Genomic DNA, 20,041 nt, shown 5'->3' on the forward strand with positions numbered 1-20,041 from the left:
TTATTAGCTACATTAATAACAAAAAAGTAAAAATGTTCAGCCCTCAGAACCTTGCATCCTTTATCTACCCACTTGAATTTCTTAAGTACTGTAATTATATGAAGATTCTAAAGCCATTTTCAGCAATTTATAATTATCTGGCTATATGCAGTATGTTTACATGACATGAGCATCGGATCAACTACAGAAAATCAGATCCTAAGATCTAACTATAATCAATGAAGCATAAATACATATATTAAAAATTAGAGTATGTTTGTGTAAATTTATCTAGTGATTTTATGAAATATCTTGGACTGATTTGTATATAAACTAAATTGCTGGGGAGAAATAGGAGTTATACAACCCCAATTTACTATTTTTTTTTTTTTTTGTTTTTTGCTCAATGGTAAACAAACAATAAACTTGCCCTTAAACAGAGAAGAGTTGTATAAGAGGGAAAAAAAAACCTTGCTAGAGGCATGATGGCTCCTTATCTGTCCTTAAAAGACCTCTGCTCCAGCCAGAAGTAGGGATAAGATTGCCATTCTGATGCCAGGAGACCTCACCATAATTTGAAAATTCTAGAAATTCTGTTCAAAAAGCAGTTAGGAGTACTCGTGCAAAGATTAGTAAGGAAATTATATGGAACAATAAATGTTACTTGAGAAGACTCTGCTGACTTCACTCCCAAATCTTCTGAATTGCTCTGGATTGTATTACACCAGACTACCTTTCAACAAATTATGGTGCCACAGTAAAATACTTTATGGAAATACTCTATTGCTAAGTACTTTTCATCCCTTTTGGTTAATTAAAACCAAATGTCTTTCTGTGAAGGGTGTTTTAAAATCATTACCAAGATCAGCTGTGCTGCTAATAAACAGGAACACCTCCCCCAAAGAACAAAACATCCACAGTTAGCAACTGTGATTTTGGGAAGCACAATTTTACAAAGCACCTTTAATCTTATTATTTCCTTATTTCTGATCACCTGGTTATTTAGAAGGCATGTGGTTCTCCACACAAGGCCCCTATCCATCAGGTTTAAGAGGATGATCTCTCATGGAGATGTGCACCTACAGGACCCTGATGGGGCTCTCAGAGAAACCCAAACCTTTCCAGGCAGAGATGCAATTATCATTGTACAAATGCACCCTCACAGTCCCTGCCTCAAGCAGCTCAGCACAGTAATAATTTTAATTGTTACAGTAGGATTGGAGGACACAAATAAGGATCTTCCTGCCTTCTGCACAGGCCAAGTTCTGGAATTTCCCTGCTGATTTCTTGCAGATGACCTGGAAGCCGCCACCACCACACACTCAGAGCTGGTGAGTGACTTAACTTGCACAAAGCCTGATCAGAGTAAGAAAATCAGAGAAACTGTGAGTTTTGACAGCATGGAAAGGAAGCAGAGGAGCCTGCCTGGCACTTAGGCTGTACATACTTTCTGTAAATCATTATAATGATTCAACCATGTAAATCTTTAAACTCAAGCATTACTGTGGGCTACAAGAGCCCCTTTCTACAGTACAGAAAGAGCTGAAGGGCCAGCAACAAACTATGCTATCATTACAGAGGGGCCTTATCCACCCCTACTGACATATTGGTGCTGGCAACTCAAGTCACACAGGAGTTAAAGTGTAACTTCTAGTTACAAAAACCCTGTCCAAAGGACTCTCTCTGCTAAAGAGCTGGCATTATTTTTCACAATCCTGCAGTGAACTAAGGATGCAACAGCGATGGTTAATTTGCCTTTAAACAAGCATTCTAGTGACTTTAAGGTTTAAATAATGAAACTTTATTTGAGAAAGGATTATGCCAAATATAGAGGATAATTCCTTACATCAAATTAAAAAACAAGTGCTTTACTTTTAAGCACAAACAGACAAAATGCTGAAGCATAGATGTACTCAGGAAAAAAAAAGAAAAAAAAAAGGCAGGAAACCCCTCCCCCCCCAAAACAAACCAAATCCCCAAAACCACACACACACCAAAAAAAGAAAAAAAGAGCCCAGTTTGCTTTCTCTTCTCTAGAACTGAGCTGGTTGCACATTTATGTAACCCCAAGTGCCTGCAAGGCAGCTGGGCAGCTGTCCTGAAAGGAATGCAATAATGCAATGACAGCACAGCCCTGCTCTGGCCCCTGTTTGGCAACAAAGAGCCCAGGGTGGCATCTGATGCCCAACATCAGAACTTTAAGACACAGTCAGATGGCTATGGTTTTCACTGCCAGAACTAAAACTTTATTTCCATGTGTATTACATACTTGTATTTGATGCCAAGTACATTAAAATTACTTTAACAGAGGATTTAAGTGAGGAATACTTATTCTTCACTAAACAAGAAGGAATGTAAAAACCTATAAGAAAAGAACTGTTTAAGCTTTGTTTTGATTTTGGCAAACCAAACAGTTAAGTACTCTTCTGTTCTCTCCTCAGATCTTTCAAAGTACCAAAAAATTATCTTTTTTTTTTTAATAATCATGCAGCTGAAGAAAAAAAAATAGTCTTACAAAATCCATTTCTTATGCTAAATATGGTTACAAATCAGAGTATTAAACACAAAATTCCCAATTTCTATTTTTAAATACAAATACTGTATAATATTATGAAATGGGGATAATTAAAATATATCAATGACTACAAATCTAGCATTTTAAAGCAAACAAACATGCTGTTTGCTTTCATGTGGAAGAATTAGGATATTGTATGGTTCAAGCACTGCAGTAATTTCTGTCAACTCCTTGATGCCCAGAATGTCAAACTGCCAAACACAAAGAGACAAGTGTTCAGGTCTGAATAGCACCAGGTGTTTTTCTTTTTTTTTTTTTTTTAAAGTTATTAACATTTAATAAAATGAGTGACGTTACAACTTTCTGAAAGTGACATGCACAAGTAGAGAATTTGTTTTGAGTTTCCAACTAATAAGCTGAAAAATTTTAGACAATACTGAACAATTATAATGTATTTCATGGTACACATGAAAACAGTGCTTCCACAGTATATCCTCAGTTCTCAAGTACAAAAATATCAGTTATGGGTAGTCAATAGTTATCAAAATTTTTATTGGTACAGAATGAAAGCAGCATTTACTTTATTGTTTTTTAAACCATACATCATAAAATTCCCTAGTACACATGTGGAGGAGTGAAATAGGCTCTGTACTATTTACCTGCTACTGATCCTAAGTCCAGATTCAAAATCTTTCCTGACCAAAACCAAACAATATAATTAATAGCTAAGGGAAGGCAGTTCCTCAGTGTAAAAGGTCAGCATTTAGTTTTACTAAAACACTATTCTTGAAACAATACATCACTTAAATGTATAATTACATACACTACAAGTGAAAAACAAGTTTTTATTAACAAGAACTATTGAGACTGGGCATAAACATCTTAACCACAAACCCTGGAAATATTATGGATGCTTTGATGTGGCCCTTTTTGGTGAGAGATAAGAACAATGAAGTATGGCTTTTCAATCTTCCTTTAAAAGCACATTTTATAAAATTTTGTATGCTTAAATTACTTTAGGCTTTAACATTTTCCAGTAAGATCATCTACTAATTAGAAGCATTAATAACATCAGTATATTAAGCAATTGGCTGATAGTTGATCACCAGCAGAACAGGAACTATTTGCTTTTGTTGTTTTTTTTTTTTTCTAAGTAAGGGAGGTACTTTTCTAGTGAGAGCCATCCTACAGTACTATCAAATATTTCAGAGGTTACTACATAGCTTCTCAAATAAAATCCTCAACAGTTTCATTTTCCAGCAGATACTCATATCAAGCATATGCAGAGAGCAAATACAATCAAGTGCAGACAGTTCAAAAGTATCTCTCAAACACATTGTTTTACAGTTACCCTCTGCAAAATAAAAGCCCCTCCTCACCACAACAGATGGGGTGAGAAGGGGAAACAGGTCTGCCATCCATGTAGGAGTTTGGCTAGCATAGTTTTATTAAAGTTGTTAACAAAAATAGTTAAACATTTGTACAATTTAACATCCAGTCAGATAAAAGGCAAATCAATGAAAAAAATACAAAAAAGTAAAAAAGTGCACTACCCAGTCCAGTATTTTGCTTTAAATTCATGTCACTTACAGTATATGAAAAATAAACCCAGAAGTGTAATTACTTTAAAATACACCGCTTCCGTATTTCAGTATTTTACACATATATTCTATAGTGGAAGAGGAGATCTCTTAAAAACTTTACTCTTAAAATATTGAGGTGCATATACCAAGTGGGATAGACTTGGCAAGTTAAGTTGCAGTAGAGAATCCTTTCAAATTTGGCATTTCACTTACATACCTTACTCTGCCAGCAAGGTCTGTAATACCTAAACCTTCTAGTAAGAACAGTAATTTTGTTTAATGCAGATTTACTAATACAGACAACTACAAGAAATGGTGAGGTCAGCAACTCTATGGGATCTTAAGGAGATACGAGTCCTGATTTAGTTGTCAAATGGAACAATGTCACAACAAACTTTTAAGGCCATGTTTTATTTGCTGATTAATGGACAAAAGGCAATGGATTCCCCCCCCACTAAATATTTTCTTGAAAGTCTGTGCTCATAAAAATCATGAAAAGTTGGAAAGACTTAATTATTGAAACTTTAAATATATTTTACACAATTTGTTTGTACAAAAATACAAGTTAAATATAAACATAAAGCAATCATGATAATTTTATGTAAATCCATTTTGTGATATTCTGTTATATATAAAAAAGTTTCTCAGCTCTGTCTCATTTGTGAAAAGATCAATACCAGATTGAATCACTACTGGCAAAGGGCCCTAAAAAGCACACTTTAGCATTAAATATGTTTTACAATGTAAGTACCATTTCCTGATTTCATCTTCTAAAGACTGGCAAAAGATAGGGCAGTATGTCCATAAACCAACAAATAATTTGGCTACAATGTCATAAAACACAAACACACAAATCTGTACAATAAACCAGTAGCTATGCAGTACGAACTAGTTACACACACATACACAGACATGGAATGGAACTTAGTGAGATGCTGTTTGTAATTCACTGTTCTTCAGTCTGGCATTTTGTCTTACTTCATCAAATGAATATGACTTCGTTACCTTTCCATTCTTAAATACAGTGTGAAGCAGGTCCTGCAAGAAACACCGCTGTTTTAGCAAGAGTGATCTGGCAAACACAGGTTACACAAACTCAAAAGCAAGCACACAAATCCAGCCTAGTAAGGCTGGAACTTTACACTGTCAAGACACTAAATCTTTACAGCTTCTTCTGACACCTTTCACTAAAGGTTACACGAAAGAAAGGGCTTGGGTCGTGCTGTGCACAGACAGCAGCTATATGCCAAGCAGTCCCTTGTGGTATCTACACCTGGCCAAAGCCAAATACACATTAAATACACCTTGCTAGAGCAGTTTGTAAGAAAGGTGACACACAACCAGTCAAATACAATGCAGTTATAGAGGTTTAAATGAAGTATTTTTTTCCTCTAGGAAAAAAAAAAAGTCTTTCTTCACTGTGCCCTTTACCCATATATTTTGTAAAACAGCATATCAGGAAGGGCTTGCCCACAGCACACTGGAAGGGCAATAAGCAGAGCTTATTAAGGAAAGTCAGCACAGCAGCAACACTGAGCAGTCCCTGCACTTGGTGACCTTGGTGGTTTTAGAGAAATGGGCCCACAGAAGGGTACATTTCCCTGTCATTTCCAGGGAGCCCCAGAACTGATACCACACCTATTACCCTCTCTAATTTCCTGGAACCAAAAAAAATTTAATGAATAATTTCACCTGACAAAAATGAAGGAACAACATATTGCCTAATTTCAGAGCCAAAGCCTTGTAGTCTATATTGAAGAGATTTCTCATCATTAAGTCCTTCCCCTCTCCACATGTATAGGAATGTTCATCATTAACATATGTACATGGATACGTGCATAGAAAAAAGTTTCAAATTACTATAAGATCTTTGTGTCTAGAGCAAAATACCTTCAGTGTGTGTAACTCAGGTTTTTTTTATCTTATAATTTCTCAGAGATCCAAGTTTTACGCTTGCTGTTATGTAAAACAGTGTGCCTAGTAATACAAAAACAGTTTCTGTATATCAGAAAACTTCTAAAAGCAGAAGTGCAATTTGACAACTTATTTTCAGTCCTCTTAACTTGGGAAGAGACTCAACATTCAGTTTGATGATTCATTGCTGGATGCAGAAACACAAGACATATCAAATGGAAAGTCTGAGATTGGCATAAAGTTTCTGCTTATTTCATGGAAATAGCATTCCATTTTACAATCGTAAAGACTTCATAGGGAAACTGAATTCCTGGTGTAAATTTGCATCTTTAAAAACTGTGGAACTACTCTGTACACAGAGCATTAACTCCTGAAGGAACTATTTTCTAAAAAATCCCAGTGGGGAAGTAGAAACACAATTTAGTTACAGCTTTCCCTGTTCCACCTCCAGCTAGGGCCACTACAATATAGCCAATATAGGTCAAACAAAACTACCTGGCCAGTACATATTCTGCAACACTGAGACTTTAGTTTTGGGGAAAAGCAGTAATGTTCTCATGTTTCTGAAGACAAACAAAAGAGAAAGAGCTGTAATTGTAAAGCCTGAACATTCTACTGTCATTCTAACATTCTGCTGTTATTGAATTTGGTACTGAGGCAATTTTTGAGGTAATGAGATGGGAGTTTAACAAAATAACAGATCAAAAATAAATTCTGAATAACTCTGCTTTTTCTCAGTCTATTTTTGCATGAAGAATGATGCAATAGATTTTGAAAATTCCTACCTGTCCATACTCTTCAAGATCTCCCTTGCCTTCCTCAAGTGTCACATACTCTCCAGCAGGTGTCCTATGCAATGAGAGCCGTCCTTTCTTTGACCTTTTGTTGGGATCGGCTACAGGATCTTTGAAGACATTTACCTAAAATGAAGAGGATGTTTTTAGGAGGAAAGGGCTTTGTGATAGATGCAGATGGTGGTAATGTAACAGGAAATGTCAAACAGGTTTTCAAGTTGAGGAAAGACATACCCCAAGGCCATTGGTCACCACGTAACTGCATTTGAAGGAACAGTTTAGGAGGTCTCTGGTTAGTTTCTGCAACAACGCTCCACCAGATCCAAAGGCAATATTCTCAATACTCCATTTATTCTTCTTCATTCCCTCCACAATCTAACAAGAAAAAGAAAATTATGATGGAGTGTACTTTTAGGCCATGCCTAATTTTTTCCCATAAAAATATTATACTACTTAAACAAGATGCTTTTACAGACAATTAAGCCAACTAACATTCAGTTTCCAGGAGATGTACGTAATAATTTGGTCAATACTTGGCATACTGTTTGCATTTTTATTTACAGTTCCAGCATGGAGCTGGAAAGCTTTTGCTGTAACACAATTATCATGCCAGCACATTTATTCCCAAACTAAGGTGGCACAGTAATGCAATGCCCAGAGAAACAGATCTCTAAAGAAAATAAAAGACTTAATGGGTATCCTGAAAAAATGCAGTCATCCTGCTCAACTCCAGAAAAGTTATTACCCTCTCTGATCAAGGACATGACAGAGCAATTCTCTTGAAAACCACATTGTCTAGAGTAAGATCAGCAAGTTCAAAGAAGGGAAATGAAAATACATAGAATTGCTCCAATAGTTTGGTTTGCCACCTTCTCCTGCAGGTACGGACTAATGTGGACTGCTAGCAACAGCCCAGGTAAAAGCTACCGTATCATTTCCCTCCACCCTCACTCAACCCAGACAAATGTGACATCCTCTAGCCTGGAGTAAGGGGTGCTCATTTAGTCATGCTCATAAAGGGCCAAGATTTGTTTCCCTGACCTGTTACTCTTAGGACAGCCTGAAATGGTGGTTACAGCCCCAGAACAGGAGCTCAAACTCTCTTCTAACATTTTACCATCAAAAGCAGATGAGAAAAACAGAGTGTGTGAGTCAGCAAAATACCACCCATCCAGAAAAACAGGAAGGCAAGAAGCACAATGGAAGAACATAATCTGTGGGGAACAGTTCAGAGTTTCAAAAATCAGCATAGTCAGAAATTTGGTTGTATTTGGGGCCATCTTAGCAACCTGCATCAAAAAGAAGTGCCAGAGTAACACTGAACAGGAGCTCATGTTTCAGGAGCTACTGATATGAAGCTGCTTTTTTAAGAGACAGCTAGGACTCATAAGAGTGGGAGGGGAAATGAAAAACACAATTCCAATTTTGGACCATGACAAACTGGTAGAGCACGCAAGTGCACAAAAGAGCACACTAGTATTTTGTTTGTGCACTTAGTCACATACAGACTGTCTTCACAGATACTCTCAGTCTGAATGACACAGGAACACCAGAGTCCTAGCCTTCTGAGGGCATGCTCAGAACACCTTTCTGCTACATTTCTGTCAGAGATTTTCCCAGGAGAAATCTTATCAGTGAGTTTCCATCATTCCAATGGTACCAATTTCCTCAGCCTCACTCGGAAGTCAAGCAAAATGAAACTCAAGCACTACCACCACGACTTCCACTTCAAAAGAAGCCTTTGAAAGCTTTGTATCCTGAACAAATGCCCTCTTAAATATGTGACAACCCTGTGGATTTTAGCAGTACACATCATACCCTCTCAGTGACCAAGAGCAAAAGGAATCTTTATTTTCAGGTGATTAGACTCTCCACGAAGCAGTTTAAAGAGGTACTCAGGGAAGATAAATGATTGAAATTAATTAAATTCTCCTTCAAGTACCTCAAGAGTAAATAAAGCTGAAAGGAAGGGTAAGAAATGGCATTTTGTATACCTTCTACTTGAGAACAACGCCCAGTGGTGCCATAAGAAAAGAGATTTAATTGGGCCTGGATATGGATTCTACTTATCTGTGCTGTCATTTAAAAGGCAAATATAGGTAAACTCCACCTGGCCTCTGGTTCTGTCCAGACCCTGAGCAAGTCAGAGCTATGTGAACTGCTGGCCAAGCCTGAGCCAATGTGTTCTGCTGACCTCACTGTGCAGCTGCAAAGGCCAGGTCTGACACTGAACTCACTTGAACATGCCTGCAGGATACAACTGCCTGGTATAAACAACATCCTACACCAAGGCACGTGCTGCTGAGGCTTCATGTTCCTTGACATCTGCAGGTTAACAGATGTTAGTGCCAGTACAGCATAGCTGGGCCATGGCTGCTGAGCCCTCTTACCTGGGTGAGAAGAAACATGAATCCTCTTTTAGGTCGTGCTGCTGCTCTCATTTACAGATGGTTTGTTCATCTCATGCTACAGGAACAACTCCTCACCTTGGGTGAAGAGCTGGCTTCTAGCTTTCCACTCTCTCAAGGGATTTCCTTACTTAGATTGATCTTTGTCTGGTGAGCAGGGGAAGGGAAATCCAGACTAAACTCAAAGACAGCTCTGACTGTACCAGTGACAGTCTGGGCAAAGGCCCAGATGGTATTACTTCCATAGGTATGGAGGAGAGATGGCAAACAGCAGTAGCAATAGGGAAGAAGAAAAGGGGGGGATCTGAAACAACTGAAGCTTCCCCCAAAGGAAAATAAAACAGATTTTTTTGTTTCACGCTTCCAAACCTATACAGGGAGAACAATTCAGGTATCAAGGTTTTGACCAGCTTCCTCTGACCATTATGAGCATGATTAATACATGAACTGTGACTCCAGACTGGAGGATTTATTTTGTATAAAAATTTAAAGACATCTGGAAATTGAATGTTCAAAGAAAATCCTTTGAAAGTGTAGTACATTGTGGAGTTAGCAGATTGGAATGATTTTTAAAAGTGAAAATGCAAAGAAAAATCAAAAGTTTCCTTACCTGTTCTACCAGCATCCCCTATTAAAACAAAGAATTTTAAAATCCAGTTTATACTCTGAGTTGTTTTCTATATTCTTGTTTCAGCTACTTTGGATGGCTAAATGAGACTATTTGCCATTACCCATTCTAGATTTTCCTACTGTACCCATTACCTTTCATCTGATCTGCAACCATAAATCATGCCTAGAATTGAAAGCTGATATGGAACAACTGGAATAAAAATCTTGCATGGGCTACAAGAGCGGGAAAAAAGTTGGCCACAGTGATATATTGTATTTGTTCATGTCAACTCCTTTTGGAAAATAATATACTTCAGTGTTGGTTTGGTTTTGGTGGGTAGTTTTATTTTGGGGTTTGGTTGTTGTTTTAGGGGTTTTTTAATGCTATGCTATTATCCAATCTTCTAAAAGTCAGCATGGTCAAACCTGGGGTTTGCTGACATAAAAGGATGAGGAGACTCACGATATTCAAATAAAGCTAAAATTAGGTTGCAAAATCATGGTCATTTTGCTCCAACATAATTTGCTGCTGTCAAATGAAAACTGTCACTTTCCTTCCTGCCCATTTCTCCCAGCTCAAAACAACAGTTTGTTTCCTTCTGTATAGTGCTGGCAAGTATTAGCCCCTTTTTAGGGTACAATTTAATTCCCTAAACCACATAATTGATCCCTTTTGGCTGATTCAGCTAAGGTGCTATGTGTGTGGTCTAAATTATTTTAACGACTAGTGGTTCAATGACCAAAGCTGACATGAGGCACAGCAAGATCAGAGTCAGGAAGAAATGAGAAGATGCCACTGGGCAGCAGTGATCTGTCTGCTCTGTATGTCTTGGGAAACTGGACCTTCTCCTCTCTCCTATTACATTTTACAGGCAGATGTCTCAATCAATTACAGCTTCATAAGGAAAATATATAAACAAGATGATCACCTGAAGAAAGAATTGCTCATTCTGCCTCTCATCCTCTCCCATTAGATGCAGCAATTTGTTTTATTGCGCTATTTAGAACACAGAGAGCAGAGCATTTTTCACTCTAGTGCAAAGATTTTTAAATACTTGCTTTAATATTTTAATTAGAATTGATGCTATAAGACATCCTTTAATTTTGTTCAGTATAACTTAAAAGAACCAACCAAAGTTCCTCACAAGAAACAATTTCCAGTTTCTGCCCAACTCAGGAAAATCTCACCCATAACATACTTGCCTACTACAGGCATCAGTCCTGTTAGATCATTGTTCAGAACAAGCAGAAATGTTTTTCTTCTGTGTGGGTTTTGTTTTCTTTAATAGAGTGTCATCCCTTGCTATCTAATGATAAAACTTTCTTCCCAGTTATTAACCTCTCATGCTTGTGTACTGTTAAGCATATTAGCACAGTTGTATATTCTCAAAAAGCCACATGGGACAAAAAAATAAAATAGAATTTACTTTAAAGGCCATTGGAGCGGGGGGAAAGATGCAGAGCACGACTGCACTATAGTTAATCTATCAGATTACAATCTCAGTATTAACTGCTCTCTGGGGATCTGAGTTCGGTCATTGAGGTTCACATTATGTGCCCATGTTAGACGTACAGATAGCTTCAGACCAACTAAAAACCAAAACTGATACTTCCCTTGCTCATAATTTTGAGAAGAAGCAGAAGTCAGCCTAGCTGAGAAGAACCTAAGGATGCATCAGTCTAGAAAGCTAAGGCAAATGTCAGTAAATTCAAGTAAAATTAATCTTAACTTTATTCAACTTATTTCTGGTTTTGAGCTCTAATACAGTTGAAGATGCAAGACTCAGGACAAACCAGACCAAGCCAAGTCCTCTTCCTCTTACATGTCCTTTGTCATCTGTATTACTGTAGTCTATACCTTTATAACCATATTGTATTACCTCGTATCTACCTTAGTCAATAGTGGTGAATTTATGACTTGTTTCAAGTATGCAGAATATACTAAATAATCAATTTATGTCTTGGTAAAATTGCAGTTTCGACTCTGATTATAGCTTAATCTTTTACACTTATTTTCTGGCTTTTCAGCTAATCCTTATTCCGCTAGTTGCTCAATCAACGAATTTGTTTTCCTTACCCTAGGTTTTAAAAAGTCTCCTTCAAAACTACACCTTCAATATGTGAGAACAAGCAGACTTCAGATGGTACATAACTAATGAGCCAAACCAGTTAATTACTACTATTGCTGCAGCCCAGTGATCATGCAGTGTGCCTTAGACATCAATGAAAGGACCAAACACTGCCAGATTTTGATCTCAATTAGATTTGACAAGCATGATGAAAGCAAACAAAAGGAGAGACAGTGGAAAGAGAAGGGTGACAACAGGGGGATTAAAAAATGCCTTTTAGAGTTTTCTACGCATCTTAATAATTTCCTGTGGAGTTTTAATGAATTTGTTTTATGCATTATGATATCACTGCCAGTGTCTGGAATGAAGGGCAGGGGTGGGATCAGCAGTCTCTGCTGCAACATCTGACTAGTTGTAACAGAGTCCAGATAAATATCAACCTCGTCAGTGTCACCCTGACACATGAACAGGATCTCTCTCCTACCTCTTGCAACGTGTTGATATCCACACCATCCCCTTGAATAACTCTGAGATACGGTGGCAACAACTTATAACCTTTTGAATTCTCTGTAATGGGAAACTTCTTCCCCAAGATCTCCAAGACCTATTGGAAATGGAAAGAAGACAGTTCAAAATGAAAGTAAAAACCTGCCATTCCAATAAAGAAACAATTTCCACATTTGACTCATGCGTTTTCTCTAAAAAATTAAAATAAATCCATAAATATACCCAGATAATCATGCTCTAAATCTGTCCACACACACAAAAAAGCATGCCAGCCATTGTGGTGGAAGCCCTTAAAGCAGTCACAGACAATATGGTCTTTAAGAACTTGCACCCTAGAGCTAATCAGAACCATGCTTCCACCCTCTCTCTTTTTGCTTGCTGTGACTTTTTGTTCTTAAATGTGTCAGTTGAAGATCCTGCTCTTCTTTCACCTCCCTGATGATGGTGGATGAGGTTTTCAGCTTTTTATGATTTCATAAGCCACAAATACTTAAAATTAAACACTTCAGTTAGGAGTTTTTCATATCAGCTCCGATAAAAATCATTCAGAGTTCCTGTTTGTGATATGTCACTTATTCAAAAGCAAAAAAAAAAAAGTGTGAAAGCTGTATAGATCTAAAATGATAGAGTATCAGTGTAACTAACATTGCCCCTACCTTCTTACTTAGACAGTGCTGACAGTAACTCAAATTCAGAGGTATCAACTGCTTTTATTATCATTATCCTTTCTAAAAAGCAATGGGGCAAGCAGCATTTTTCAATGTGGAGTCAGTGCCACTGACTTAAATGCACATCTTATAAAAGAGAGAAGAGGGCTACGCATGTATAGTGAATTACATTAACATGGGATGCCATGATACCCAAACTTAATAGTAAGAATTGGCCTGGCATTTACTAGCACTCAAGTTGCTCCCCGTTGCATTTGTTAAGTGACAAAAGGTTCTCTTTATGAAAGCATTCCAACATCATTACATCAGCAAAACTGGTAATTTGTAAAAGCTTCAAGAACCATATGAAAGTATAGGATTGATGAAAAATACAAAAGTTTCTATATCTATATGGAGATGAAGTAAATATTTACATTTTTCATTGGTTCAAATTAGCCAGCATCAAATATATACAATACATACCAAGTTTGATCATTATATGTTTGCTAGCCAGTCATTACAAAACAAACTATTACCCTCCCAATCTTGTATACAGAAAGGATTACCTTTAGAACAGTGTCGAGGGGATTCCCAGAATCTGGTCTAATAATAAGTGGTGCCTCTGGACTTCGGGCTTCAATTATATGCCTTAGGTCATCACCCCATATTTTTTCACAAGCATTGTAAATGTCATAGCTGTCACTAACCACAGATACAGGCACTGAAGAAAACTGTGTTACTATGTGTTCAAAAGCATCTTTTTCATGATCTTTCCCCCAAGCTGTTATGGTACTGTAAAGGCAATTGAAAAATTCATATTAGAATTGCATTTACATGTCATTCTGTATTTCCTACCAGCAACAGCTCAAGACAATGATAAGCAGTATGGTTACATGACAGCAGAAACTATGTGCTTATCAGCTCTGTGTTGCTTTAAGGGACTACAAATACACTATATACTAAATAAACAGACAATTCAGACAGTTTGGGAACTACAGATTCAAGAACAGAACATCTGCTCTGACAGCTTCATGCTACAAAATGGAAAGTCGAGAACGAAGTACCTCACCATGTGTTAGAAAAATCTAGAGAAGAAAACAGAATTTATTCTTTTTTAATAGTGATATAAAACAAATATTCTAACTTATACAAACAATCTTCCAGAGGGAGCTCAGAATATTACCCTTGGTACAAAGCCACAGGCGAACACATAAACCAGAGCTGCTGAAAGCAGTAGTAAGTTACTGAATGCAGTTGGTCAGTTGAATGTAGCTGCTCAGATCAGCTGATATAAGTGACTTCAGTTACTTGTGTACAAAGACCTAAAAATGCTCTCATGCACTGCATAAGATTCAGTGGGCATTGAATTTTTATCTTAAAATTCCAGCATTATCTGCTGTGTCGACAAGTCCCAAATGTCTGAGATCAGTTTCCTTATTCTTAAAAATTCATTCACCATTCTTAATGATTTAGCAAGGATTTAGCATTACTAGTTATACTGATGGGAAGTTTGAGAACAACTGCCTCTTCTGGAAGGAGAACATGAACTGTGAGAGTCCAGAACTGCAACTCACAGAGTGTGTCAATTTATGATTCTATATTTAAAACAAAATTTGAAGTTCATAATGTGAATCCTCAATATCTATAGATTATAAGCCTTCAAGTTTCTTCCAAAAAAGACACTGATAAGGAAGTTAAAAACATCTAAAACATATTTATAGCTAAAAACAACTGTGCTACTTACATGCCCCTAGAACATACAGAGGCATCAGTACAGAACTGCAGCTTCAACAGCTGGATCAGTCATGGCTAATACTGTATGGTATGTTTCTGGATACAAAGATAGGTAAGAAAATAATTACATTTTGTTAAACTGTTTTCAGAAAGGCTTAGACTAGTATCTTACCTGTGTTCAGCAGCTGGAACAGAATATCCTGGAACTGGATCTTTTGTACCATAGTACTTTTTAATTAATGCAATTCCTGCTACAGTGTCTGTTCCTTTGAAGTTCACCAAATGAGCAGAAGCTCCTATTCCTGCAGTCTGAAGAAAATGCAACTTTCAGTTTCCATGACAAATACAGAAGCCTAAGTCCAGTCACCACCTAGCACGAGTTTATAAAAGCAAGACTCTGACTCAATTCCCACTTCACCAATATTCTCTTTGTTCACTTACACTGGGAAGACAGAAAACTTCTCCCAGTCTAGTGCTCACATTCGGACATTGTAGTCCCCCTGTCCCAGATCTCCCTCTCCACACACAGTCCAAATACAATGCTCTGTGCATTCACAATTTCAGAGCAGAACAGGGTTAACAGAGGTTAACAGACACATGCAACAACTCTTCATAGTCAGGAACAATCAGACTTTTCAAATTGCTAGACAGCCAGTATTACCTCTTGTGAAGAAACTCCTCTGTAGCCAAAGTCATGCAGTTTATATTCCAGTCCTTCCAAGCTGCCAGAAGTCTCCAGCAAATATTTGGCCAAAATCTTTTTCTGCTCTCTAGAGTTTGTAGCCACTGTGATTGGGTACCACGATTGCACAAGAATAGTCTAAAACAAAATCCATCACAATATTAGGTGCATATTTGTTTAGAGCTTGACAATGCCCACTTGGCATTTAATCAGGCACAAAAAGGTCTATTTATTTTCATTCCTTGTTCAGAAAGTACTGGTGCCTCCAACAGTTTGCTTTAGGGCTTAAGTAATTAGCTTTTATGAGGTAGGGAAAGTATTGACCTTCTCAGGAGTTATCACTAGCAAGTTGACACACAACTCCCCCCATCCTCCTTTTTTTATGGATGAAAGTACTGCTGTGAATTTCCTGTACAATTATTATGATCTCTTGCCAAGTGGGGGCAAAAAGTCTGTAAGATGACTACAGAAAAGAATTAAAGCAGAAAATAAAAGCTGCCAGAGATTTCTCTTAAAGCAATATAGGATTCAACCTTAAATTAAAGTGCATTAATATTTACTTATCAAAAAACATGTTAAATTTCCAAAACTTACCTCAATCCAATTTGTGAGCCAGTAGCACTCTGGATCTGTGTTTTCTACTGTGAAAAGAACATTTCCTCTGGGAATTACCGAGCCCTCAGGAACAGCCTTTATTTCTATGGGAAGATGGCCATCGTATTTCTGGGGAAGAAACAGCAATACTGTTAAGACAACAGGAAATACACCTCTTTTATTTAACTGCAATGGATAAAAGTCAGGCTATGAGTAAATAAAAGCTTTCTTCTTCTTAATTTCTTTCAATTTTAAAAATAATCCCACCAGTCCAAATACATGAAAAAAATCCATATTTATCAAAAAAAGACAAAAATCCCGTAACTTAAAAACCAATCTCTTTATCAAAACAAATGATGACTATCAGTTGTATTCTTTGGGCAAATTGAGCCAGGAAGGCTTAAGCATTCTATAAAAATATGTAAGTTCTACCCACAGAACAAGAAATACTTACTACTCATTTTATTCAATGCTTTCACATGCAGTAAGTGAAAAAAAGTTCAGCTATGATCCAGATCTTTAAAAAAATCACTAGTTTTTCTTAGTACAGACGTGTGCTTTGCTCATTTATTACAGCAGGATCCATTTAATAACTATTTTAAAAAATATTTTCATCTCAATTACTCATTAAACATGAAGTCTCATATTGGAATGTCACTCTTTTTTCAGTCTTTTATCCCCAAAGGACTAAACATAGTGTGAAATATGCCTTTTGAAAAAGAGTAACCTGCAAGTAGCAACTCTAGAAGAATAATTATAACTTTCTGAAAGAGCTCTGCAAGCTGTACTGGCAATATTGAGAATATTTTGGATGATAATATATTTTGACAGAAAGCTTCCCATGAGATACCCTGTTAAAGGCAACAAAAATGGCATCAATTCAGAGAAATTACAGATTCATAAGTAGCATCAAAACATACTCTCCAGTACTCAACAGACATCAGAAATCTCCTCCACCTTACAGTTAAAAGTTTATTAAAAAATGTAATAACCTGAAGCAAATTGTGTTTATATATCACACAGGGTCTAGTTGACAGATTTGGAGATATATGGACTAACTAAAGACAACAAAGCCTTCAAAAAGGATCAAAATAATTTATTAATTATTCAGTGAAGGCAAAAGTATAGTTAAGTAAAAAAAACCCAAACAAACCAAACAGATTTCAAAGTTGCTTGTAGGTGTTGGTTTTGTTAATAGAAAAAAATGATATAATCATGCCATGGCCCTGTATTATATAGTCCTTTGCAAAAATTTTTAATAGACTTGACATGTACAATTCAGGGCATACATCTTTATCACTCATCATTGATTCCATTCCTTTCTTTCACCTTTCACCCTAAGAGTATTTACCCATTCATCTACTCTCTGTGCAAACTGGTATGTGTACATTTCAAATTCATCCTGGCACTTCACTCACACTGCACTGCACCCTCCACTTTACCTACCACACCTGAGGCAACTGAGCTGGGAGAAACAGTGCAGGTGTGTGAACACACACTGGAATTCAGTGAGCAGAAGCAGGGACTCTGGGCATAAAGGGCACACAAAGACTCAAAGAGTACATACACTTCTATTTTGAGAGCCGCCAGCATATGAGATCAATACATGAAAATCATGTTTGGGTTTTTTATATATATAAATATATATATACACACATACACATAATTTTAATAAGAAAACCTGACAAAGGAATAAACGTGCACAGAGGGTATGCAGGAATGCTTATTTTGACTAAAAATTGAATGGACTTAGTCAAGCCACATTACAACTCAATGAGGACAGGCAGGCAACATTAAAAGTGTATTAATTCCGTTTATCCAAAGAGGGATCAAGCTTACTTTAACACAGATGAAAGCAGTTCACAATGTATAATGTAGCTTAAACACAAATATGGATTGAATTCACATTTGTAGTTGTTTGAACTGGATGCAAGTCATCTACAAATCTCTCCATAACTCTTTTAGAAAACCATGGGCTTGTTTACCTTGCTGCCATTTGCAAGATTTAGTTGAAATTCACTCTTTTCTTCCACACCTATAGTCCACCCCAGTGGCAGGATGACATCCAGATATATTAATAAACAGATGACACCATAAAAGTACATACAGTTAGGGTACCCAGGTAAATATAAATGCAAAGGACTGAAAAACGGGCTTTAAAATGCCAAAAATATTCACTCACCAGAATCCACAATGAAACTTAGCATTTAATTAATCTGCAGAGATTAGTACAGCTCTGATGAATACTATTAGTTTGAATCTGCTGCTTTTACAGAGAAGAGATGTTTGCAATTACTTGAAGTCTAACACTTTTTTAAACAAAAGGGGGAAAAGATAATTGTGAAAAGACTAAACTTAAGGTTTTGTGTGTCACAAGCACTCAAGCCTTGTATTTTACAACAAAGTTCAACATTCATATATCTCAAAAATTTACAAAACTGAACAAAACGCATATTTTCTGGAACTATTTATACACCCAAGAAGTTGTACTGCTTTCTGCATTAGAGTAAAAACTGTAATGATTAGAGAAAAAAATGTAAATGATGCAGGCAACCACTGAGTGCTGTATCACTCATGGAGCCTTGCCAACAAGCCCCCACTCACAGGAGCTGGCTGATGGCAGCCATAAATCCTTATTACCTGCAAAGCCGCATTTGGCATCTGAAAGGATGAAAATTACTTTTCTCTAAGGAATTACAATTATATGATTATTCTTCGACAGCTGCTACTCCCTGTACACTAAACAAGAGAAGCTAAATTTATCCAGTCTTTACTGTCAAGATTAAAAGGAGAGAATGTCATATTTATTCTACAGCTGATTCAGAAATCCCTCACAACGATCTCCAAATATTTTTGCAGGGTTTTTTTACCTCTAGAATATAGTTCCATCCTTTTTCATTGAAGACATCATCTTGAAAATGCTCCCTATATACTTCTTTGGCTTCCTTGATTTTCTCTTTGGTCACCACTTTACCTGGAGTTTCAGAAACAGATAAAAGCTTAGAAACTTGCAATATTCATCAACTGAAAAAATAAATAACAGCAAAGTTACTTGGCCTTCAACAAAGATAGGAAGAAAATCTGCTAAATGCAGAATGTTTAAACCAAACTTTACTTTCATTTATTAAATAGATTAGAATGCTCAAGAAACCATGAGGGTAAAATACATTTGTGGTTTGCAGATGACTCAGGATAATTTGAGATAATTACTCTTTTATGATGGTCAAAAACCAGTCAAGAGGTTTAACAGTAGTGCTGATTGTGCAAGAACGTGTTGATTGTGCAAGTTGGCACATGCAGCAAGGACACAGCTTGCACAAGGGTTAAGCTATGCCATTCCAGGGAGAATCCCCATGGAGAAACTTTGCAACCAACCTTTGACTGACCACTCTGTGATAGGAACCAGCAGACTAAGCACATTATTTCAATAAGCATGCTACTGCTATAGGGCCAGTCAACTACCTTAGAGAACAGCCCTCAGATTGCTAAAGACAAAAGAAACAAAACTGTCAAGTGTTTTCATTATAATGGAATTTCAGTCTTCAATAGAATTGGCAGAGATGTTTATTGGCTCAAGACAATGACATGACTAAAGTTTTCCTTTAAAGTTTGGCAGAAGACAACATGCACTCAGGTCAGAACAGGTGATATTTGTATGTAAGACAGAAAAGCAAACAAGATCTTAAACAACATCAATAAATTTTCACATGTTACTCTTAAAATTGTCAGTATATATTGTCACGTGTAGCTGCCATACTCAATGATCTAAGCTGAGCGCCATCCACAATTTAAGGAAAATTAGAATTGAATTTAGGGAAATTTAAAACCATTATTGCCCTATACAGTAAACAAACCAGCAAATACAGAACTGAAGTTAATGTTCAAAACACAAAATATATTTTCCACCAAATCTTCTATCTGCTTGTGATTCTATGCACAGTTTTGGTTTCTTTCTATTCGTTTCACTTTTGCCCACTGAAGCCGGGACATGAGCACCTTTTCATTT

At 36.8% G+C, this 20,041-nt stretch overlaps 1 protein-coding gene across 2 annotated transcripts in view; it reads right to left on the bottom strand.

The window, feature by feature from the left end:
* Nucleotides 1-2,197: 2,197 nt before the first annotated feature.
* The window catches only part of NAMPT (nicotinamide phosphoribosyltransferase), a 29,876-nt gene continuing 12,032 nt past the window's right edge, over nucleotides 2,198-20,041 (bottom strand). The window contains exons 3-12 of one of the 2 annotated variants that reach the window (XM_033058151.2): nucleotides 18,906-19,009; nucleotides 16,036-16,164; nucleotides 15,421-15,579; nucleotides 14,932-15,068; nucleotides 13,592-13,817; nucleotides 12,356-12,475; nucleotides 9,804-9,821; nucleotides 7,020-7,160; nucleotides 6,777-6,911; nucleotides 2,198-5,115 (exon numbers count right to left, since the gene is read on the bottom strand). In XM_033058151.2, the coding sequence (XP_032914042.1) occupies nucleotides 5,002-5,115; nucleotides 6,777-6,911; nucleotides 7,020-7,160; nucleotides 9,804-9,821; nucleotides 12,356-12,475; nucleotides 13,592-13,817; nucleotides 14,932-15,068; nucleotides 15,421-15,579; nucleotides 16,036-16,164; nucleotides 18,906-19,009 (1,283 nt within the window). In that variant the 3' untranslated portion in view covers nucleotides 2,198-5,001. The remainder of the gene's footprint in view (nucleotides 5,116-6,776; nucleotides 6,912-7,019; nucleotides 7,161-9,803; nucleotides 9,822-12,355; nucleotides 12,476-13,591; nucleotides 13,818-14,931; nucleotides 15,069-15,420; nucleotides 15,580-16,035; nucleotides 16,165-18,905; nucleotides 19,010-20,041) is intronic. The other variant, XM_033058152.2, reaches the window with a different exon arrangement.

Source organism: Catharus ustulatus, chromosome 4 (genome assembly GCF_009819885.2).
Source record: "Catharus ustulatus isolate bCatUst1 chromosome 4, bCatUst1.pri.v2, whole genome shotgun sequence".
Taxonomy (NCBI): Eukaryota; Metazoa; Chordata; class Aves; order Passeriformes; family Turdidae; genus Catharus; species Catharus ustulatus.